Source organism: Penicillium paradoxum (genome assembly GCF_028828445.1).
Source record: "Penicillium paradoxum strain IBT 22861 chromosome Unknown utg000002l_segment0_segment0, whole genome shotgun sequence".
NCBI classification, from domain to species: domain Eukaryota; kingdom Fungi; phylum Ascomycota; class Eurotiomycetes; order Eurotiales; family Aspergillaceae; genus Penicillium; species Penicillium paradoxum.
This window is the reverse complement of record NW_026643180.1, coordinates 4,214,598-4,237,842: the sequence shown is the minus strand read 5'-3', so window position 1 is coordinate 4,237,842 and position 23,245 is coordinate 4,214,598. Positions and strand designations below refer to the sequence as shown.

The 23,245-nt window shown below is 48.7% G+C and overlaps 8 protein-coding genes across 8 annotated transcripts; 4 read left to right on the top strand and 4 right to left on the bottom strand.

Annotated features, from left to right (window-relative positions):
- Positions 1–569: 569 nt before the first annotated feature.
- On the top strand, positions 570–4,404 carry rom2 (putative Rho guanyl nucleotide exchange factor (Rom2); the record flags this gene model as incomplete). Its single annotated transcript, XM_057172549.1, has 4 exons — positions 570–3,261; positions 3,315–3,745; positions 3,802–4,233; positions 4,318–4,404. The coding sequence occupies 4 exons, from the start codon at positions 570–572 to the stop codon at positions 4,402–4,404; spliced, it is 3,642 nt and encodes a 1,213-aa protein (XP_057036452.1).
- Positions 4,405–7,047: 2,643 nt separating this feature from the next.
- On the bottom strand, positions 7,048–8,530 carry aspA (uncharacterized protein; the record flags this gene model as incomplete). Its single annotated transcript, XM_057172548.1, has 6 exons — positions 7,048–7,291; positions 7,351–7,953; positions 8,009–8,096; positions 8,162–8,278; positions 8,342–8,417; positions 8,510–8,530. 6 exons carry the CDS (start codon positions 8,528–8,530, stop codon positions 7,048–7,050), a joined length of 1,149 nt encoding a protein of 382 aa, XP_057036451.1.
- Positions 8,531–9,185: 655 nt separating this feature from the next.
- Positions 9,186–10,576, top strand: N7457_001501 (phosphatidylinositol-3,5-bisphosphate binding protein HSV2; the record flags this gene model as incomplete). Its single annotated transcript, XM_057172547.1, has 5 exons — positions 9,186–9,294; positions 9,375–9,413; positions 9,480–9,577; positions 9,635–9,991; positions 10,046–10,576. The coding sequence occupies 5 exons, from the start codon at positions 9,186–9,188 to the stop codon at positions 10,574–10,576; spliced, it is 1,134 nt and encodes a 377-aa protein (XP_057036450.1).
- Positions 10,577–10,736: 160 nt separating this feature from the next.
- Positions 10,737–11,652, bottom strand: N7457_001500 (IST3 family RNA-binding protein; the record flags this gene model as incomplete). Its single annotated transcript, XM_057172546.1, has 2 exons — positions 10,737–11,520; positions 11,597–11,652. 2 exons carry the CDS (start codon positions 11,650–11,652, stop codon positions 10,737–10,739), a joined length of 840 nt encoding a protein of 279 aa, XP_057036449.1.
- Positions 11,653–13,230: 1,578 nt separating this feature from the next.
- N7457_001499 (dynein family protein) lies at positions 13,231–15,123 on the top strand (the record flags this gene model as incomplete). The annotated part of the gene is made up of 6 exons (XM_057172545.1): positions 13,231–13,372; positions 13,471–13,641; positions 13,702–14,084; positions 14,147–14,240; positions 14,303–14,913; positions 14,971–15,123. 6 exons carry the CDS (start codon positions 13,231–13,233, stop codon positions 15,121–15,123), a joined length of 1,554 nt encoding a protein of 517 aa, XP_057036448.1.
- A 498-nt stretch (positions 15,124–15,621) lies between these two features.
- N7457_001498 (spermidine synthase) lies at positions 15,622–17,376 on the bottom strand (the record flags this gene model as incomplete). The annotated part of the gene is made up of 3 exons (XM_057172544.1): positions 15,622–16,023; positions 16,081–16,387; positions 16,439–17,376. 3 exons carry the CDS (start codon positions 17,374–17,376, stop codon positions 15,622–15,624), a joined length of 1,647 nt encoding a protein of 548 aa, XP_057036447.1.
- Positions 17,377–17,688: 312 nt separating this feature from the next.
- N7457_001497 (uncharacterized protein) lies at positions 17,689–18,411 on the top strand (the record flags this gene model as incomplete). The annotated part of the gene is made up of 2 exons (XM_057172543.1): positions 17,689–17,824; positions 17,963–18,411. The coding sequence occupies 2 exons, from the start codon at positions 17,689–17,691 to the stop codon at positions 18,409–18,411; spliced, it is 585 nt and encodes a 194-aa protein (XP_057036446.1).
- A 500-nt stretch (positions 18,412–18,911) lies between these two features.
- Positions 18,912–22,922, bottom strand: N7457_001496 (uncharacterized protein; the record flags this gene model as incomplete). The annotated part of the gene is made up of 7 exons (XM_057172542.1): positions 18,912–19,033; positions 19,141–19,420; positions 19,484–20,530; positions 20,584–20,619; positions 20,678–20,825; positions 20,883–20,953; positions 21,675–22,922. The coding sequence occupies 7 exons, from the start codon at positions 22,920–22,922 to the stop codon at positions 18,912–18,914; spliced, it is 2,952 nt and encodes a 983-aa protein (XP_057036445.1).
- Between the last annotated feature and the right edge of the window lie 323 nt (positions 22,923–23,245).

Genomic DNA, 23,245 nt, shown 5'->3' with positions numbered 1-23,245 from the left:
ACACGCGCTATCGCCGCCTGTTTGGTGGTGTCTGTATTGGGACTTACCATACCGGCCTCGCCGTCACTTCGCCATCCTCGTTCTCCTGGTCCCTCCCCCCCAGTTTATTACTGCATTTTCAACATCTAAGCACCACACCCCCCACCCTCGACAATTTCCTACCTTTCCTATTCACCTCAAGTCTCGGAGAATGCTGAGGGCATGAAATCGAAAGGAGCCCTGATTTTGTTGCGCTCGCGGCTCCTGGCGCTTTCCTATTAATACCGTTTGATATCGCCTTGAAATTCCCCATCCAAGCTGAGGGGAGTTATGGCATATTGAGTCCCATCAGTGCCTTGAAATTTATTAATTCCTCGAGGGAATTGCCTGCGGAATATCTTATCCCATTCCACGTCTATCGCTTCTTCCGTTGCCTACAATCTTGAACAGACCTCTTGCGACGCCCTGAACGTTCTCCACGATCAACCCCGGATACCCCCTTTCGCCTTCCTCGCACCCCGGCATAGATAGATCTTGCATTTCTGACCAAATCACCGCTACTCCTTTCTGATCGCTGATATCTCGTGAACATGGCGGATTTGGGGGGCCAGCGTAGCCGGAATTACCGGCCTCACGGACCCGCCTCGTCCACGCAGCGGGATGCAGCGTATTCTGACATCTTTGGCGGCGCGCCACCTGCAGGGCGCTCCCAGACGATGAATTCGCAGACGCCGCATTTTTCCCAGGGTCGCGCTCACACCATGTCATCGCATGTTGTACAACCCCAATTTCAGAGACAGCCACCGCCGCCAACACGGCAAATGCCAAATGGACACGGGCCGCTCTCAGGACCACCAAATGGATATCCTCCACCTCAGGCATCTGGGCAGTATCAGGCCTACAGTCCGGGCGCCTCGGCAACCATGTCTTCACATATGCCTCCTCGACCCCTCCCTGGTGGTCAACAACGCTTTGCTGCTTATCCTCGACCTCAACGCCTCGAGTCAAGGCCAAGCCCTGCTCCGCAATACCCAGAGGCTAGAGATTTCAACCGCCCTCTGCCTCCTCCTGCGCTCAATTCCGACTCAACCCGGTCAAGATCAATGGCAAAACTGAGCGGGCCGCCTTATCACAACCCGCCAAGTAACTTCAATCACACCTCCGCGACTGCCTCCCGGCGTGAACAATATCATGCTGGATCCCATGTCACTCAGCTCGGGCGTCCTGTCCCTGAGAAGCATGCGAACGAACGAGCTATGTCTCTGACATCCTGGTCAAGTGATCGTGATCCGCACATTATGAACAGTGGGAGGTCAATTCCTTACCGCAGACCTCCGTCAGGCCACGATCAGCAGTTTACAATGAGGCATGATTCGCTAATGCAGCCTAATCCTGACGAGTTTGTCACGCCTCGTCAGCCAAGTGATGCATCGCAAAGATCTCGGACTATGTCAATGGCATCCACTGCTGCGCCTGATCGGGCGATGAGCGTCCAAAGTCAAGCTACACAAGGATCCTCTGGGAAAACAACCCTTGTTGCCAGGGACTCGCAGCGCAAGGTTCCCGTGGTCTATCCTGCGATGCTTTCTCTTGTCGCAGAGGTTTTCAGGGAAAAGATTTCGCTCGGTGAACGGCAGAAGAACGGTCTCTCCTACCAGAATGCATTCTCCGGTACCGATTCGGTGGATTTAATTGCTTCCATTATCAGAACAAACGATCGCAACCTTGCCCTTTTGCTCGGCCGTGCGCTGGATGCGCAGAAGTTTTTCCATGACGTTACCTATGATCACCGTCTCCGAGATGCTCCCGGAGAGGTATATCAGTTCAAAGAAACCATGGGAGAAGATAAGTCAACAATCGAAGTCAATGGTGTGTTCACTCTCTTAACGGAATGTTACTCTCCGACTTGCAACCGAGATACCCTCTGCTATTCGATTGCTTGCCCACGACGGCTCGAGCAACAAGCCAGATTGAATATAAAACCTCAGCCGGTACTAGGAACATCGGAATCCAAGACTGCTTTGCCTCCTGATGACGACGATGACAATGATAATCAAAAGCTCTGGATTAGTACAGTCCCGAAGGAGGTTTCAGACTCTGTTGACGATCATGAGAAGAAACGACAGGAAATCATCTTCGAGGTTATGTACACGGAACGTGATTTCGTCAAGGACCTGGAATATCTGCGCGATTTCTGGATGCGACCATTGCGCGCTGCTGGCACCGCCACTCAATCGCCGATCCCGGAACATCGGCGTGAGAAATTCATCCGAACTGTCTTTGGCAATTGCTTAGAAGTCCTCAAGGTCAATAGTGCCCTGTGTGAGGCATTGAATGCTCGACAAAAAGAGAGTCAAGTCGTCCAAACCATTGGTGATATCTTCTGCCAACATGTCCCCAATTTCGATCCGTTCATCAAATACGGCGCCAATCAACTTTACGGAAAGTACGAGTTTGAGAAGGAGAAAGCATCAAATCCCGCATTTGCCAAATTTGTTGAAGACACAGAGCGTCTCAAGGAGTCTCGAAAGCTCGAACTGAATGGTTATTTGACGAAACCTACAACTCGTCTTGCAAGATACCCTCTTTTGCTCGAAGGTGTTGCCAAAAACACTGCAGATGGCAATCCTGACAAAGAAGATATCCCGAAGGCCGTCAAGCTAATTAAAGATTTCCTTTCGCGTGTCAATGCCGAAAGTGGAAAAGCAGAGAACCATTTCAACCTGGTCCAACTAAACGCTGCGCTGAAGTTCAACGTCGCGGATTATGTCGATTTGAAGCTTACAGAAGAAAATCGACAAATGCTCATGAAGATGTCATTTAAGAAGACAACGGCGGATAGCTCCGATGTCACTGCATATCTCTTTGATCACGCTGTCCTGCTTGTTCGCGTCAAAATGGTGAACAAGCGCGAGGAATCTCGAGTCTACAGGAAGCCCATTCCTTTGGAGCTGTTGGTAATCGCCCAGATGGAAGAGGTCATCCCACGGCTAGGCATTGCCAAACGACCTTCATCCAGTCTCCTTTCCAATAAGCCTGTCGTCAACAATCCTCCTCCTGCCAAAGATGGTGGACTGCCAATCACTTTCCGCCATCTTGGCAAAGGTGGCTACGAGCAGACTCTATATGCCACAAATGCCGCCACCCGACGAAAATTCATTGAAGCGGTAGAAGCTCAACAACACAAACTGTGGGAACGCAACAGCAATTTCTACAACAAGACGATTCTGAGCGAGAATTTCTTCGCGGCGGTCAACCGGATCAACTGTCTTGTTCCCATTGGTAAGTGAACATTCTTTGAATCAATCCAATACCCACCTACTAATTGCTATCAGACGGAGGTCGAAAATTGGTCTACGGGACTGATAATGGCATCTTTGTGTCAGAACGATGGCCCAAAGACAAAACAGCTAAACCAAGAAAGGTTCTAGAAGCTACTCAAGTCACTCAGATTGATACTCTAGAAGAGTACCAACTGCTATTGGTTCTGGCAAACAAAACACTTTCTTCGTATCCCATGGACGCTCTTGATCTGACAGAGGGCCAAAACACCATGGCCAAACGCCCCAAGAAGATTCAGGGTCATGCCAACTTTTTCAAGGCAGGCATTGGTCTTGGTCGCCATCTGGTTTGCTCGGTCAAGACATCAGCGCTATCAAGTACAATCAAGGTCTACGAGCCTATGGACAATCTAGCCAAGGGCAAGAAAAAGTCTGCTGTCAGCAAAATGTTCCAAGGTGGCCAGGATACCCTTAAGCCATTCAAGGTTCGCACTTCCTCTTCCAATTTTGTAGATACCTTCATGCTAACCCTTTCACCCAGGAATACTATATACCTGCTGAGTCCTCTTCGATTCATTTCCTGCGTTCTACTTTGTGCGTTGGCTGTGCGCGTGGCTTTGAGGTGGTCAGTCTAGAAACGACAGAGACGCAATCTCTACTTGACCAGGCCGACACGTCCCTTGACTTCGTTGCACGGAAAGAGAATGTTAAGCCCATCCATATTGAGCGCATGAACGGCGAATTCCTACTTAACTACAGTGATTTCTCATTCTTCGTCAACCGCAACGGATGGCGAGCCCGTCCGGACTGGAAGATCGCCTGGGAGGGCAACCCGAACTCATTCGCCCTGTCATACCCTTACATTTTGGCGTTTGAGCCCAACTTTGTTGAGATCCGACACGTTGAGACAAGTGAATTGACACACCTCATGACCGGCAAGAACATTCGTATGCTGCACAGCTCCACCCGCGAGGTATGTTGGTTTCCGAGTCTTTCTCATCCGAGAGGATCTCATAAAGTCTTTCATCTATGATCAAACGCTGACTGATTTTGATAGATTATCTACGCCTATGAAGATGAGCAAGGCTATGACACTGTGGCCAGCTTAGACTTCTGGACCAACAAGCCACAGCAAGCTGTGTAATTTATGTGTGCATACCGCAGTGAACCCGTTCTGACGTTTCCACTTCGACACCGTCGTTCGCATGTCTTCTCGTAGAGCAATAGGCGCTCGTCTACCTAAAGCTCTCAATACCTCTCCACGGCATGTGTTATCACAGCACACTTATAATTTTAAGGTTGTGTGTTTTGTGTTGTCTTTCTCCAACAGTCCAGCCGTCCCTCAACTATTTCCCCTTCGATTCCCCCTCTTTCGATATCAATTGCAACAAATCCAGGGACTTTCCCGTCTTCTCTTTTCTACGCAATGTACAATGGAGCGCAAATACCACTTCTTGCGTGTCTGCTTTCTTGATTTCCACTGCTTTTTATCCTTTACTTCTTGCGGATTGCATTTGGTCCTTTCACTTATTTTAAAATTATTACCTTTCTTCTCCAGCTACCTTTTATCCCCCATACTTCTGTTTCCTTTTCCCCTTGGCCCTATTCTCGAAACGTCTTCTGTCTACCTGTATCGTCTTGAAATCGAGGTATCTTGTCTATTATACTTAGTAATTTCATTTTGATGTGGGTGGAATCATTGTGCCCCGAATGAGAAGAAGCGCAGTAGCTCTGAACTTAGTACGTTGATATCATTGAATCAGATCATGGATATCCTATCATTCCTTCTGATTTCTCCTTCTGATCTCTAACCGTCTAGCTGGATATTGAAGCAATATAACAGAAGCAATACAAATATCCATAGTTGGAGTATCTATTCTAGCAATCCGAGGTATCTATACGTTGACTCCCATTGACATGGGGAGATATGGAACCGACTCTATATCCAAAACCAAGTGCATATAATATGTGTTCTATACTAGTACTCAAGCCACCCTTCTCTGGTAACCTTTTCAGTATTTTTTCGGGTATTGTTTTGGCATTCGTTCATTCCACGAGAACTGACGAGCTATAATTGTGAGTTCAACAAGGTCCGCGTAACGAACAACATTGTGGTGAAACGACGTACTTATTAAAGGGTTCAAAGCAGAGGGCGCAAGAAAGCCGGTTTAGCTAACCACCATTTTTGAGGTAGAAAAGCAGAGCAGTGATTGAAAAAGATTGGCCAAACGAATAACAACTTGCCCACCCAATGGCCATCTCTCGTGAAGGCTGAAATCTTTTCTTCCACGCTGAGCGGTAATGCTTTCGGGACAGTCCTATTTTCGTTCTCCCAGACTTGAAGTTGACGAGTAAGATTCGGGCTCGGTTTGACCTTTTCTTTGGATTGGTCAAAATCCAATGCGTCTACTTTCTGGATGCGGAGTTTGCGCTTGAGATAGGGGGCAATGACCGTTAGCGAGCGTGATGTGCCAAGGTCACGGTGGATTAATATCGCCTCCAAAGGTATGCCGTATGGCTTGGCATTTGTAACATGTTTGTGGTCGATATGGTTTGCTCGTGTCCTATTCTTTTGATACGAATAAAGACAGGTGATGATAGCTGAGGGGACTATAAGATTGCTTTTAGGGTTAAAGTGGATGCGAGTACGAAGGACGGGGTAGCGTGTTCCAGGGGCTCAGAGCAGACGGTTCTCAGTTCAACCGATCAGTGTAAGACTATGTAGCTTTGGAATTTTGCCTTTCGTACTCGGTACATATGGGTTTACTGTTATGGTCTACGTCAACGCGCGAGGCACATGCTTCCTAGGCTTTAAGCAAACTGATGGCATTCCCTATGTGGCTTTCACTAGTCCAACTTTCGGCGTGCTTTTCATGGGCCCTCATGGGCCCTCATTGTCCAGAAAATATAGAATATAAATATAGAACCACCTCGATATACACTAAGCTCGGGCATATACCTCTTGAACTGCAGTGTTTACGATTCATTGGCATCAGAAGCAACACACTTCTCTCTCCAAGAGACGGAGCTGAAGTGCAACCTTATACGACAAAATGTATTGAAGGCCGGAATCTACAAACGTTAGCATTTTAATACAGGTACGATGAGCAAAAGACTAGTTTCAGGATCAAAGCATGACGGAACAAGCAAACAAGCCAGTCAGGTACTTTTTCGTCCTCAATTACTATCGGGCATAGGTAGACAGACGAGGAGAAAGGATAGATAATGAACAAGACATGAGCCACGAACGCATAAAAAAAAACAAAACAAGAGAAGAGGGAATATTGCTGCGCTGCGGACTTTGGACGAGAACAGGAGAGGAAGCAGAGAAGAGGGAATAGAAATGATACAGCGACACGTCATGGAGGCAGCCGGGGTGTGATGGAAGAAAGAAGAAAGACAGGATGACCCACACACGGAGGAAAACATGGTGCTGGAGGGCAGACAGTCACCGGGTGGAACGCGAGGGAGGTATATTGAGGATGGGGATACCAGAAATTGGCGAGAACACTCCCCAGCAACTCGACACAGTTCATTTCTCCCATTGGAAACAGGACGCGTTGTGCCGATAGTTCATGACTGGAGCGCTGTAAGCTATGTTGAGGTGGCCCATCCCCGCGAAGGTAAGAAAAAAGAAGCAAAAAGCTATTAACGTGAATAAACAGTCAATATTATCCCATAAACAAAAACCAACTTGTTTGTGCCATAAAAGTCAATGATGGCACAAACGGTATCACATTGCAAGCCGGCGCCCCGCTGAATGAGCCGTATCTTCGACAGGGTGTATCTAGGCCTCTCCATTGGGTGCTTCGCTGACATTACCCATGCTTTGCTGCTCGCGCTGCATGCGAGCCTCGATTTCTCGGAGCTGGCTCTCACGAGCCAACAGCTCCTGTCGCTTCTCAGCAATCTCGCGCTGTACCTTGATTTCAATCTCACGAAGCTTCTCCTCCTCGCGGCGGAGCTGCTCCTCCTTGAGGCGGACGGACTGGGAGGCAAGATCCTCAGGGTTCATGGCAGAATCGTAGCCACTGCTTGTAAATCCATGTTAGCAATTTCATCAAGACTTATGAGGTCAGAATAAACATACCCAGAAGCACCATCGACACTCTTGCTGAGCTTCTCGGTACGATAGTTTTCGTAAAGGAAATCGTGGGTGATCTCCTTCAGGTCGGCCAAATGGCTGTGCAGCAGGGCGCTACGGATAGCCAAGAAGTCCGAGTGACGAGGGTTCTCAACCTCGACAACACCCCATGGGTACTGGCGCGCGCGCACTTTGCGGTTATCAATCTCGACGAAGTCTTCCGAGCCGACAATGGCAAAGGGCATCAGTCCACGGAGCTCGGCATTCTCCTCGACGGTGTCCTCGTCATCCTCCTCAATATCGTAGGGGAAGTTGTAGACGGGGATGCGGTAGTGTTCGATGTCCTCCATGATCAGCTTCTTCGACTCGGCCAATTCGGCGGGGGTGAGAGAGTCGGCCTTTCCAATGACGGGGATGACGTTAACGCGGGGGGAGAGGCGCTTCATCAATTCGATATCGAGTTCACGCAGACCGTGACCAGTGGGTGTGATGAAGTAGAGCAGGACGTGCACTCGGTTGTCCCTGAACCGAGGGTTACGCTTAATGCGCGACTCCTCTGCAAGAATATCATCGTATTGGCGCTCGAGGTAGCCGACAATCTCGCCGAAGCTGTTCCCAAAGTTAGACCGTGAACATCTGCGCAGCGGATGTGCGGTGTACGTACCTGGCCTCGTTGTCAATCTGGTCACCGAATCCGGGGGTATCGACGATGGTCAAAGAGATACGGGTTCCTTCCTCGTCCAATTCGAGCTCTGTCATCCGAGGGTCAGTATTGATGGCTTGTTGTAAGCATCGCGCAGGGACGGTTTCCACTGACCGACAGTGACGGGCTTGATGCGGACACCCTCCTCAAGGTGGGCGTTGGCAGCGTCATCGGCATCCTTGCCCTCCAGAACTTGTTTTCCACAGAGAGTGTTGACAAAAGTTGTGCGGCCTGTCGCAGAAAGGAGATATTGTTAATCGCTATTTAGAAGCCGAGGGATTCGTTTCAACATACCCGTTCCACTGGCGCCACAGACCATCAGACAGAACTGGATACCCTTCTTGACATTCTTCTTGCGACGGATCTTAAGCTACCCGGAACGAGTACGGGCCTGCAATTAGCTTGGGTAACTTTTCAAGAAGCACTTGCGGAAAGCTCTCAGGAGAAGGAGGATGAACATACCGCGTTCAGGGCTGACGACATTGTGAGCTAAAGAAAGATTAAAGAAGTGTAGGGAAAAAGAAGCCCAACGCAAGGAATTAATAACGAGGAAGAAAGGTGAAACTTGGCTCTCCTGAGAGTCTGGAGAGAGTAGGGGGGAGGAAAGACAGTTCGCGTTTCCCCCTTTCCCAAACAGGTGGCCAATCACAGGACCGCTTCCTTCTCCAGTCTTCTACTTTTACTCTACTCCAGAGCTCTAGATCAGTCACAATTGACGAGTGAATATGAAGAAAAAAGAAACATATCAAATTGTCAATTATACACGGGCCATTCCCCCTATTTCCTGCAAAATATCACATTTCCTTGAAAAGGGCCCTTCAAGCAGCACTCAGGGGTTGATCGAGTGGGTCGCTGCTGGCAACCGTACAATTACCTAACCATGGGCCTGAGGTGTCAATGTGGATAGCTTGCCCGCATTACTTCTTATCGATTAGCAGCTCTTGGCGATAGACATCATTTGGACATTGCCCCGGGGCCCTTGAGGCGAAGCCTTCGAACATTACATCCTATTCAGCTCGCTATCTGACACTTCCTGGTAGGTAGCCGCTGAGCATACCGTACAGAGTCTGCTATTTCAAGGTTTACACCTCATTTGAACAAGCATTCCTTTCCAACTATGCTTCGTTGACGTTCGGCGATGAATACCCGTCAATCTATCGATGAGTCCATCGGGCCATATTCACTTTCAGCAACATTTAATCATGACAACAGCTGTTTCTCGGTGGGCCTGGACACAGGATTCTGTGGTAAGACATGCCCGGGTCTGCTTTCAGGTGAAGCCTGGATCATGAACTATGGAGCTCGGGCTAATAATCGAACCGAGCAGTATATAATGCCAACCCATGCGAGCTGAAAGTCTTGAGAGGTAAGCAATCGATTTCGGTCCCGGAAACTCAAGTTGAAAGAAGTGTTGCTAACCGCTTGATTCAAGATTTCAATGCGGGCATCGGAATAGCGGAGATGCTTGGCCAGTCGAACTACTTGGCTATAGTTGGGGGTGGAAAGAACCCCAAATTCCCTCAGAACAAGGTATTCCATTCTTATTGATGCATTGGATAGTGAGTGCAAGCTAATGCATACCCTCAGTTGGTCATATGGGATGATGCCAAACAGAAAGTGGCGATCACTTTGGAGTTCCGCACCTCGGTCCTCGGAGTTCGTCTTTCGAAATCCAAGATTGTCGCTGTTTTATTGAATAACGTTCATGTATTTGCATTTTCCAATCCGCCACAGAAGCTCTCGGTTTTCGAGACCTCCGACAACCCTTTGGGACTGGCCTGTCTTGACCAGAAGTTGCTGGCTTTTCCTGGTCGATCCCCTGGCCAAGTCCAAATGATAGAGCTGGAAACTGGGAATATCAGCATCATACCCGCACATAGCACTCCGTTGCGTGCTATGGCGTTAAGTCCAGATGGTAAATTATTGGCAACGGCGAGTGAGTCGGTACGTCACTTGTGGCTGTGATCATTTAGGGGTGGCTCATTGATATCTATACAGGGGACATTGGTTCGTATATTCGCTACAGGGAATTGCACGAAGTTGGCAGAATTGCGACGCGGTGTTGACCACGCAGTGATATTTTCGATCTCCTTTTCACCATCCAATACTTTGCTGGCAGTAACATCGGACAAATCAACTTTGCACATTTTTGACCTTCCCCACCAGCAACCGGTCTCTCGCCGCAGCCAGTCACCAATACCAGCGTCCGACGAATCGACTTCCAGTCACAAATGGGGAATCCTTGGCAAAATTCCTCTGCTTCCTCGTGTCTTCTCCGATGTTTATTCATTTGCCAATGCACATTTCGAGATTGGCGAGCAAGCCAACACGGGCTCGTCGTATGTGCCACCAATTGGAGCATCATTTGGTCGACCTCAAAAAGGCCTCATAGGCTGGTGTGATGACCAGACTTTGTTGGTAGTAGGGTCTGGAAGAGAAGGGCGCTGGGAGAAATTTGTGATTCGAGATGGCGAAGAAGGAAAGAGATATTGTCTGCGGGATGGCTGGAAAAGATATCTTGGTGGTTGACCCATCTGGCCACTAGGATCAAGCCCAACTCACTCGACTGCTGCTTGGGTTAGACACAGCCTGGTTTGGTTACGGTGACCCAGATTTCATGGAGAAAATCTTTTCGAGGAAGATGTATAGTGCCTTAAATAAGGATTGATAATAATATCCCATTTCTTCTTCAACGGCGGCGATCATGCCTATCCCGATCACTTCGATGTCTCCGAGACTCAGGCGAGCGGGATCTTTTAGGTGACCGATCTCGTCTCGATTTTTCTCCCCTTTCAGATGACCTGTAGCGAGATCGTCTCTCTCTATCCGGCGAACGATCATCTCGATGTCTTCGTTCGCGAGGTGAGCGGGAGCGGTGTCGACGATGGTGTCGGCTGGATCGTTCTCTGCTATCGCCGCGTCGCCGGGACGATTTCTTGGTGCTGTTCCACAGCTCGATCGCACGCGCGACTTCTTCTTTCTTCTCCTCAACGAGGAACTCCTTCATCGGATCTTCCTCATCGTGGTTCCGAATCAGTTCCTCCAGCTCTTTTTCCTCTTTTAGCATTGGTCGTCTCTCTTCTCGCTCGGTGTCTTTTATCTGGCCAATCTCTTTCCCCTTTCTGGTCTCACTGATAGCTGACTCTCCCATCAACTTGGCGACATTGTCCTCCTCTTCCTCGTCATCCTTTCTCTTGTAGCGCGCATGATCCACCCGAAGCAAACGCCCCATGACAGTCGCACCACCAAGGTTGTCGACGGCGAGATCGGTGCTTCGCTGATCCTCGTATTTCAGAAAGGCAAATCCCTTGCTCTTGCCGGTTTCCTTGTCGCGAACCAGGTTGACATGGACCGGCTCTCCATACTGGGAGAAGATGGTGATGATATCACCTTCAGATAGATCAAACGGGAGTCCTCCGATATAGATATATGCTGTATCTCGATAGTCTGCATGCCATGATGCCTCTGGGGGTCTATAGAAGGTAGGACAGTCGGTTAGAGAAGAGCTTCGCGTGAGCTTCGCGTGAACTTGGTGGACCTCAGACTTACATCGCGTGCTCGAGCTCGCGCTTATTGAGCGCCTGGACCTGGCGAATGGAATTCATGGGGAGATGTGTGGAGAGAGGGTTTAACGTCGGAGCGCTGAAGTTGGAGAGAAAGAAATGTGGATCCCGCGGAACTCTGACCTAACTGCCCTAATATACATAGCTACGGAGTATAGGTACGTATGTAAAGAAAACTCAGTGTGCGTTTGATATTTTTTAGTATATTATTGTATTAAAATTATCTTATTGTGTTAGGCTAGGATTGAGCTTTGAAACACTCTAGCCTTGCCCGAGAATCAGGGACTGTTACTGGTGCTTGCTGGATACCTATTCCCAGCGCGTGAGCCAAGAACACCAAGTGAACTAGTGGCTACCTATATGTAGGTACCTACATGTAGTTAGTACATGTAGGTATTGAGGAAATGTCCGTACTACCATCGTGGGCTAGGATAATTATATCCCCAAGATCACAGAAACACTTTTCGATGTACTCTGCTGAACCAGAGGCGCGAAAAATCCAGGTAAGAGCTGCATGAACCTTTAGGAGCCGAGGACTTCGAAGGTCGTAGCTTGAATCATAACAGCTGAATGTCACTGTACGAGGGAGGTTTAGTAGCACTCGAGGCATATAGTTCCCGAGTATATATTTGTGCGGGATGGGAGTCTTTTCAAAAGCAAGCAGAGGATGAGCGAATGTAAAGTGTAAATCACGAGACATTGTCATAGCGTTGAGCGTGTCATTGATATTTACCTGGGTGAAATTGAGATTTGTTTGGATTGCTGGAAAAAATCGTGTCAATTTTGTCCAGATGACATGTTTCGTGGATTTCTCAGACTCGTTTGTCCACATTGCGAGCGAGAAAGGGATAATATGGGCACACTCAGTGAACGTTCCCATCGTCGTGTCGTTAGGATTGAGCGACTCAGAGTCGAAGCGCCGAGTGACAACGCATGTATATCCATCGCGTTTTAAACAAAGGACTTTGAGAGAATGTTCTCGCCTCAGTGGCCCATTCAACTGTGATGCGATGTTGTCTATTGAATCTTCCCTGCCGGCCCGTGGTGAGATTGTGGGTGTGGACCGTGGAAGCCTCACGGGGGCGAGAAGGCCATTCACCAGTGATCGAGCGTGATTGCAAATGCCTTTGTCAGTGTTCAATGGCTCAATATGACGGATAAAGTTGACTCTCCCATCGGGTGGAAGGTGTCAAATGCTTGTAGGATACGTATTGTGTTATCATTCGGATTGATGCTGTGATAACGACGGAGTCTCTCCATGTTCTTGGCAGTGAGTCACGTGCTGCAACCAAACTTGAAAGTCAGAAAGATGTGAATTTTGATGGAATCATCAGCATCTTGATGAAGCTGGATGGAAATGCATGGACAGAGGATCATTAAGCGCATACCAGGAGAGTGGACTGGGAAGGGTGAGGCGAGAAGAAGAAAAAAACAGTGCAAGCTACAGTGCGGTTTCTGGATGGTTTCTGCCTGACTTTTTCAGGCAACCACATCTCCAACTAGCTCGCGGGCTGCTTCACCTACCCTCCGCCTCGACTCGACTCAACATTCCGACGCGCACAATATTCCCACGTGCTACGGCAGAGACATAAAATTTGAAGGGTGAATGCCCTCTGAGGCATGGTGGGACGAGAAACCATGACATCAGGAGCGAACAGTCGGCCGTCTAGCAAAGATGGCTCCAAGAAGAACATCTGGTCCTCGGTGTTAGATACCGTTGCCAACGGCAAGCGCTTGCCCGAGAAGAACTTGCTAGTGCTAGGTTCGTTTTGATCTCTGAATATTTCAGTCCCTCTTGCTGCGAATCATAGTCTTGTCTTTCCGATTGTCAGGAACAGGTCGCTGATAGCTCAATGATAGGTGGCACGCCAGACAGTCAAAGGGAGTTTCTAGATACTTTCTCCGCAGACACATCGGGAGATCCTAGCTTAGCGAATGACAAACGGAGAGGCAAAGGAAAACCACCGCCAATTGCTAATCAGTTCGCGCTTGGATACACATATCGAGATGTCCTCGATGCCGATAAAGAAGGTATATGCAGTAGTCTGCCACTTTCAAGCTTCTAACGTGCTAATAGCTCTTCACATACAGATACTCTGGCCCGCGTCTCGGCCTACCTCTTATCCGAACCTTCACCGTCATTCGCACCCCTCCTTAAACCCCTCCTGACTCCGAAGTCCGTCCCGGAAACGCTGGTTGTGATCCTGATGGACTGGTCAGACCCATGGACATGGGTTAGGAGACTAAGAGAATGGACTCGTCTTTTACGTTCAGTGCTTGTCTCACTCGACGACGAAACCAAGTTCGTTATGGAAGAGACCATGACTGAGTGGCGCGATCGCAAAAGGGGAGTTGATTCCAGTTCTGGAGCTACAGGAGGCATTTCAACCTCGGGCGGTCCGGTCACAATTCCTCTGGGACCCGGTGAATGGGACGAAGGCCTTGGAATTCCGATGTGTGTTGTCTGCCAAGGGGTATGCAAACTCACTCAAGACCTCCGCGCTAGGGTATCTTTGCTAATCGCAAACATTTACAGGCGGATAAGATTGAGAAATTGGAGAAAGACCACGGATGGCATGAAGAGCAATTCGATTTCGTTCTCCAATTCCTCAGAACCATCCTCCTAAAGCGTAAGCATTCCATATCACCCTGTGTTTAGCCACGCTGAGTACTTTTCTAACCCTCCCAACAGACGGCGCATCGCTCATCTATACTACTCCATTCCTTGCAAACTCTCTCCAGGGCTTGATACACTCTTCTCTGGGCATACACTCTCTTCTGAAAAGAGAATCATTAAAACACAATGTGATCGACCGAGACAAGATCCTGGTGCCAGCCAACTGGGACTCATGGGGTAAGATCCGAATCATTCGAGAAGGATTTGACATGGAAGGAGTGTCAACAGCATGGTCAATTGAGATCCAGGACCCTCCCGAGTCGATCTATCAATCCACAGACGGCAACCAACAGAGCGAGAACGACCTAGCAGAAGAGGGCACAAGTGCCGTGACCATGTTTGAACAAACGATCAGTGATCCCAAACGAGGCACAGCCAACCCCCACGGCAACACGACTAAAATCGAGGTTGAGACCACCGATCTCCAAGATTTCTTCGCAGTCCAAGTAGAGAAACTGGAAGAGCTCAAAGCCAAGGACGAGAAGGAAAATTCGAACCAGCCAACCCCACAACTGGAGATGTCCCCTATGGCCGACGAGGGCAAAGTCAACGATCACATCGGCCCTGTACAATTCAATATGGGCGGAATTCAAGTGGATGCTGATGATATGTTGAAAAAGCTTCGAGTAAGTACTCCGCCCATACTCCATCGCCACCCAGGACATTGCTAATCTTATTTCCAGGATCGCGAGGCTAGCCGCAGCCAAAAGAAAGAAAGTCCATATGCAGGTACTGGTGGCAATGACGAGAAAGCACACAACCAAGCCCTGGCGAACTTCTTTGCTGGGCTCGTCAAGAAGCCTGGCTCCAGCCCTCGTGGGAGCCCCTCGGCTTGATTCAATCTTATTTCGTTGTATTTTAGTTCTTTGTGCGTACATAATACAGAGGCCGGAACTCTCGCTTTGCGCGATAGGCTGGGTAGTTTGATATATGGGGAAGAAGTGACCTTGGGAGTCTTTGGGCTGTGGAATTGAAATGGTCGTTCTGTGTTTACCCCGGCAGTGGAGGTCCCATGAATGGCTTTTCGGCAGGTGTTGGATAATGATACCAATATGAAGTCTGAGATTTCTTATTATAACCGTTCACCAATGATCAAGCGCAACAGCTCTAAAGTAAGATACCCTCTCTTTTGGGATTGCAAGGATTGCAACAAGAACAGTCCAACAACATTCTATCTCAGGACCAAAAACTGTATTTTTTTTATAATTATTGTAGATTACATAGATTGCTATTATTTGAGCCCATCTGTTACCCTGGGGTAGACAGACGGTATAGAAGCTAGAGTTAGGGCAATATTCGATTATCGAATTTTACTCTGCTCGTTTTCGAACGCTTCACCAGTTCTCCCACACGGCATCAGGCATGACATTCCGCATGATGGACCAGTGCTCCAACGCACTGCGATCCTGGAACTTGTCAAGTCGTCCGACCTCCTTCGCCACCAGAATGGATCTGCCAGTCTTGGGGTAAGAGGAGAAAATGGCAGCGTCGAGTTCGTGATGGGGAACAAGGTAATTTTCCCGAGACTTGCTGCCAAGGAAGTCTGCCGGGACAGGATCACGGAATTGAATCGGGGTGGTGGAGCTCTTCTTGCAGAACAAGACCATGTTGGTGAAGCTGGAGTTTTCTTCATCTCCGAAGGGAGCTTCGCGGAAGATGCGGCAGGATGGGAAGACGGCCTGGACGGTGCGGACAGTGAGACCGGTGGGGTAGAGGTTCAAGTCACCGGCATAGTTCTGGGATTTTTATGTTAGTTTGATCTAAAATCAGGTCTGTTGCTTGGTAGAACTCACAATGGCAATGACACCGTCTTCCTTGAGGAGCGCGTGGAGGCCGGACAGGAATTCATAGGTGAAAAGTTCGGCGGGCTCCGCACCACCAGTGAATACATCGTGGATGATGTAGTCATATTTGGGTGAGTTGGGCGAAGATTCGGCCTTCTTGACGAATTTCACGGCATCTTGGATGACGGGGATGTGGTTTGCTGGAAGGTTGAAGTACTCGGTGGCGAACTTGTGCACAACAGGGTCGATTTCGACGATAGTGGTCTCGATACCGTGCTTGATTAGGGCAGATGGTGTTGTACCAATTCCAAGGCCACTGTTTTCAGTCAGTAAGTTCCGAGTCGGGGGATTCTTGTGGGGATCTTACACGACTAGCGCCTTGCTGTCTGCGTCAACACGAGAAATGCCGTGATCCGGCTCAACCAGACGGACAGCCTCGAGCATGGCAAAGACTGCGTAGATAGGATCTTCCACCTGGGGGTGGTAACCTGGTGCCAGTTTAGTCCACTGTCCACCAAGCAGACTGTGGTCACAGCGCATGACTCGGAATCCGTCGTTGTCGTTTTCCAAAACAGAGATGTAGCCAGTGTAAGCTTCCTGACGTGCCAAGAGAGTGTATCCTTCGTGGGCAATTGCCGAATTGACACCACTCATTCCAGCAAAATGGACATTAGAGGTCACTGAGAAGATTATCGAGGGGATAGCCAGGGCCAGCCATTTTGACGGAAGGACCGCGGAGTACAAAGCTGCAATGAGCATTTGCATACCCACACGAGTGAACAAGAAAGAAGTTCCAACAATCCAAGACAGAATAGTCTTGGCAATGTGCTCGCCGATCGAATAGAGGATATATGTACCGATCAGGGGTACATGCTCAACGACCAAGTCGCCCTGTGCCTCGAGGCGTAGAGAAGTTTGGATTTGTTTGCCGGCGTAGGCAACTGTCAGCAGAACTAGAGGGTAGTAACCACACATTTCTGTAACCACTGGACCCGTGGGGTTACCAATCTTGGAGCTCTGCTGCTTCATGAAATACTGGAGAGTCGGGACCCAGAATGCCAACACAGGAAGCATGTAACCACCCAAACGGCCCAGGCGCTTCAGAATCTTATCTTTGAGAAGCCATCCGATTCCGCCGGAGATGGCCACTCCAAAACTATGGAAGATATGCGAGGGGAAAGATCCATATGTTGGAGACATAACCAGCTTCGAAAGGGGCGAGTAGAAGGCAATCAGGACTAACAAAGCCACGCCGGTAGTAAACCGGCGGGCGTCGATATGCCGCAAGTACTCCTGAGCAGGCATTTTTTCCAGCTGCTGCAGTCTGGGGAGAGATAGCTAGTACGCGCGAATATCAGTCAAGACAGCGCATCTGCAAGCTTGTTAGTAACCTGGAACTGTGTCCTTTCCCTTTTTTTGCAAGAGAACTCCAATAAATAATAAGATTCGAGTATTTTGGATCAGATCTTTGACTTACATATTCAGACCAGACACATATCAAGCAATCTTCGTCAAGGGAGGAAAAGTTATTGCGGAGATGAGCGCGCTTTTGCCGCCGATTTCCGCGTTCCCAGCTTCTTTCTCTTCCCCACCTCCATACTCTGAAACACACCCAAGATGCCACATTTCCCCAAAGATTCAGGGGTTATGACTAAAAATGCATCTGCCCAACAAGCTGTTACAGTCAAAAACCGTCGCAAGCGGTATCTGGACTTAACCCCAGAATACTTCTCGGCGGAGCTTGAGCTAGCCGGTCCGCCTGCTCTCTTCTCTCCCATTGCCAGTTGATTATATTACACAAACCTGACCGGAGTTATCGCTGGAGCCAGCTGGCTTTGCACACAGAAGGAAAAAAAAAATTCATTACTAATCCTGCTCGATTTCTCTACAGACCCGTTATTATACGATCGCTTGATCCGTCGATTCCAAACACCAGAAGAAAGAGAGGCCGCGGGGCGTGCAAAGGGATTCTCGGGCGTCCTGGAGACTGACCTCATGCGCTCCGAGGCCAAAATGGAGGCTATAGCGAACCCAGATCCCAACTCTATGATGAGCTACACTCGCGGTCCAGATGGGGAGATTCTCGCTGAGGATCTTGATGAAATCCCTCCAAACAAGGAGGAAGGCGAGCGACTTTGGAAATGGGAGATGGGATTGCGATTCATACGGGGCAATGACCCTGACTTCGATTACAAGGCTGTTGATGAGAATGAGAAATACGATGATGAATCAGATAAACAAGACCAGTATTTCGAGGATCAGGAGCCTGAGTGGGTGGTTGATAATGGGAGTGATACTCGTGCGAATCTCCAGGGCGAAACGGGCATTCAGGATTTCTAAAGGCGGAGCATGTTGTCACACTTGTGACTAGTGTGAGCTACAGTGAAACTCGCTCGCAGTGATGGAAGTGTCGGTCTTCCCAAGGCAGAGCTCTGCTCTGACCTCTGCTCGCCATGAGCTGCTATTCAGTTTATAGTAAATGCTCAGAACTGCCCTCTACCTTTGATCTTATCTCGAATGCTAGTGGTGTCTCGTCGGTCTCAGTTGGCAATTGCTGTTCACAAGACCCGAGACTGGACATCAAAGCTTCATCTGGGAGGAAATGTTCCACTACTATAGTACTTGAAATTTTTCTGGAAATACCCAAGACACAGAGTACTGATTACTGAAGCTCACTTCATCTCATGTTCATTGTATGGCCATTGTCTCAAATAAGCAATGCAAATGGTTCCAATATGAATGTGCATGCTGGACTGTACAGCAAAACCAGGCATTTGTCGAGTTATAATATGTACAGAATCCCCAGATTTACATGCCCAGTAGGTCAATATACTTGCCATTTATGAAGCACTTTGAGCCAAAAGTGCAATGGCCTTCTCCTTAAGCTTGTATTTCTGAATCTTTCCACTCGCTGTCTTTGGGGGAGGGTCCAAAGGTCCCAAAAAGAAGACATGTTTGGGAACTATAATCAACCTACAATCAGCTCATTCCAAAGTAATATTGTCGGGATCAGACACGACCAATCAGAAAAGAGAAAAAGATGACATAGGAGTCTGGATGATCACTTACCAAGATGATTGCTGAGCTTTTCACGCACCCATTGCCGAACATCCTCAGCGGTGATTGTATTAGGGCCTCGATCTTGAGCGATAACGAAAGCAGCCACAGCCTCGCCATATCTCTCATCGGGAACACCAACAACAGATACGTTAGCAACGCGTTCGTTGGCTAGCAAGCAATTCTCGATCTCTAATGGGTGTATATTTTCCCCACCACGGATGATCAAATCTTTGATCCGCCCAGTGATGGTTATATATCCATCAGGGGACATGGAAGCCTCATCTCCAGTCTAGAACCATAGGGTCAGAGGAACAGCTTTTTCCTTGGGGCCAAGGTCAGAATTTGAACTTACATGCATCCAAACCTGTCCGTTCTCATCTGGAATCATCACCTCAGCAGTCCTTTCCGGGTCTGCCCAGTACTCCTTCATTAGCAAGTACCCGCTTACTGCCAATTCACCTCGTGTCTCGATAGGCAGGATATGCTTCTGGTTCGCCGGGTGTACAATCTTTGCCTCGACATGTGGCATGAGTTTGCCAACAGAGTGTATTCGCTTATCAATGGGATCTTTTGTCGTTGTCATAGCGGAGACGGGGCTGGTTTCCGTCATTCCATAGCAAATCGTCAATTCCGTCAGATTTAGCACCCGGTGCAGTTTCTTCATTACCTCAGAAGGAATACTGCTTCCAGCAGCGATGCCTGTGCGAAGATACTGGAACCCTTCGCGAGAGATTTCTCCTTTCTCAATCATGTCCAGCTCCTCGAGGAACATTATCGGCACCCCGTGTAGAGCTGTGCATTTCTCTTCTTGAACAGCCTCCAGTGCAGCCCGAGCATTGAACGACTCACTGGGGAATACGATGGCTGCGCCGTGGGTTGCCGTCGCCATATAGCCCAGGATACAGCCAAAGCAATGAAATAGCGGCGGCGGGCAGCAGACAACATCATTTGGGGTGAGCAGCATACGATCACCAATCTGAGAGCCGTTGTTCAAGATAGAGCGATGACTGAGGCATGCTGCTTTGGGCATTGCCGTGGTTCCCGATGTGAATTGTATGTTCACTGTTTCATGCGGCGACAGATTTTGATGTGGAAGTGGACTACCGTCTGCAGTCAACTGGGACATGATGGATGTGTATGGTGTCAAGCTTTTATAAGATGATATATCGACACGTCCGTCCGAGTTATCGACCATGATGATTTGTTGAAGTGAAGGGACCAATGTGGATTCCAATCTTGATCTGTGGAGATCTTCAACCAGGTCATGGAGCAAGGGTAAATTGCTTCGTGGTTTCTTGCGGGGAAGATTGGACTCAGTGCTGATCAAAAGATGACTGGCTTCTAGATGACCTAGGGCCGCAATCACTTGTGCAGTATTAAAGGATAGATTGAGCGGAACCTATCAGATTATTAGACTCAGTGTTGTTTGCCACAATGAGCGGGCTGGCTTACCAAAATAGCCCCGAGTTTGAAACACGCGTATGTTGCCTGCCCAAGAACATTAGCTTTGTTCTCCGTCAGTTTTCCCCCTCGACAGTCAACGTACCACGGCGTATTCCATCGAGTTGCCAAGCATTACTCCCACTCGCTCCCCTTTCTGAACCCCCACTGACGCCAGTCCCCGAGCGAGAGCATTGCTTCGTGTATCTAAGGATGCGTATGTTGCGCGATCGTTCTGGTGTCTCGAGACAACGCTGCAAAAGAAAAAGTCAACATCTTGGGTCTTAGATGCCCATTATAGAGACGCTCACGCTGTTCTATCTCCACATTCCGCAACAATCTTGGCGAAATGGTCACCCACCGTGGACTCAATCAAGGGGGGCTAAATTGAAAACACCAGAGTCAGATATTTCTTACTCCACTTGCTTTGTCTTGTCTCCGATCGGATATTGAAGCTGAAGGAGTACTCACACTTGAGGGCCCTCGAGCATAGCTTTGAGTTAATAGTCCTCTCCTGACCAGAGACGTCTGCTGTAGGGCTTCCTTTCGGCCAACGCCAATTCGCCGGCAAGATAGACGGCCTCTCAGGCCAACCCCTGTGAGGATCCTGCTGTACCCCATAGTTGTGTTCCGATGCTTGCTGGTTATCAATATCTCATAGCCTTGCCTTATGATTCCCTGTAGTATGAGTAGATCGACAAGCACAGCACTGCAATAGTCGAGTCAAAACAATGTCCAAAACAGATGTCTTTTGGAAAGAGACTGAAGAACGCGGAAAAGCTTTCCCCGCATGCAGAATGCGGGGTTCGGGTCCTGCCGAGGAACTACCTCATCATTGACTCCATCGCCTTTATACATAGTACGATGGTGATTGTTGCAATATAACTGTTCATGCATTCAAGTAATACTCCATGCTATTGCTATCAAGGTTAAGTCTAACGTCTATCCTCCAAATTCCAAGTCTCTCTACGCTCAATCAATCCCGATGCTATTTCTTGGCTTTGTTGGCCTTAGGAACTTTTGTTCCCAAGGCTATAACAGCCTTCCTCCCCACATAGGCACTGCCGATCTGAACCAGACCAATACGCCTCACCATAATCGACAGTTAGCTCTTCAAAGGCCTGGATATCACGAACGGCTTCAACTGTGGTCACGACCCGCTTCCCAAGGGTGCGGGTCCTAAACACCGTTCCGGGCTGGCACGAGTGATTGACGAAACGGGTCCAATTGCCGAATCGGTGGGGTGCAATTGTACATATACCACGATTAGGCGCAAAGGGGCAATCGCTGGCTTGGGTTAGAGGATAAATCCAGTCCTCTTCGATGCTGGGAATGAGCTCGCCCACAAATACTCCGAGAACATCATCGCGACGGAAGGCTGTCAGTGCTCGAACACCGGTACCCCTAGCCGGGAACTCCATCAATTCGACTAGTTCTCCGGCCCGACTCTGCAACTGGCAGTCACATTGATGTGGGCTACCGCACAGGAAGCAAATTGATCCAACACTAAGAATGGGGTCGCTGGTCTGATGTCGACGAGTCGGGTCCGATTGCCCATTCCATTTGCTGTAATCAAAGATATAATCGTTGATGTGTTCCTGCAAATGGCCGTTCCAAATGGGTTCCTTTAGCTTGCCGTCGAGCGTGATCACGGTATGGTGAGGGTGGTCAACTTTCCAGTCCATATATGTTTGGATTACTGATTTCATATCTGGTAGGCCAGGAATAGAGCTCTGCTGGTGAGCCAGGAGAATGTCACGCCACTTTAATTCCCAGCTGTGGGCATAAACTTCAATGCTAAGGAAGTTCTCCTGAATCTTCTGGCATACCATACCCCAGACTCTATCGTTGGCAGGTTCGAACCATCGTCGGAATGCTTCGGCGTGAGCGCAGATGGCAAACATCTTCCATCCAAGTGCATTAATAAAATCAAAGAACCTACTGTCAGGTGCGACAAACTGGAACTCACCATGTTCTGACTTGAAAAATTCCACACAATTACCCCAACTGCTAATTTCATGCGCCACAAATTGCGCTGTGGCAGCGACCAGGTTATCAAAAGTCCCCTGGCTAAGTGAGTCTCCACTGTTCGCAATCCGCTCATAATTGCAGTGGGCATTAATGTCATGATAGATGGCTTTCACAATATCAGAAGCTTCCTTGTTAGCGGTCTGATTTTGCGCGGCCTCGGAGCCTAAGCGTGGGAAAAGTACATTCAGATTCACAGGAGGAACCTCAACGGCCACTGCAACGGATCTCTGTCTGGTTTTCTTCTTACTGATGGTCTTCTTGGCGGTGTTCTCAGCCGGCTTGTTGCCGGTGGTTTGGGTACGGGGTGTCTGATCGGCCATGGTGATAGTTTAGAGCGATGGCCTTGTTGTTCAAGATTTGGAAAAAATGATACTGAAAGGCTGAATGGTGTTGTGAGGTTTGGAATGTGTAATCACCGATGGATATGAAGCCGTTTAGCTGGCGAGAGATAGGCTCTTATACCTATCTCAGCCCTTGTACAGGGACCGTTGTTCTACTTCTACTTCTCTATCTCTGCTTTCCTTTAACCATAAATAGCGTAGTGACATAGAGACTCGAACAAGGACATTACAACACTTGAAAGAGACATTGAGTTCTCGAAACACATTGTATATATCCATTGTTAACATAGTCTTGTTGAAAC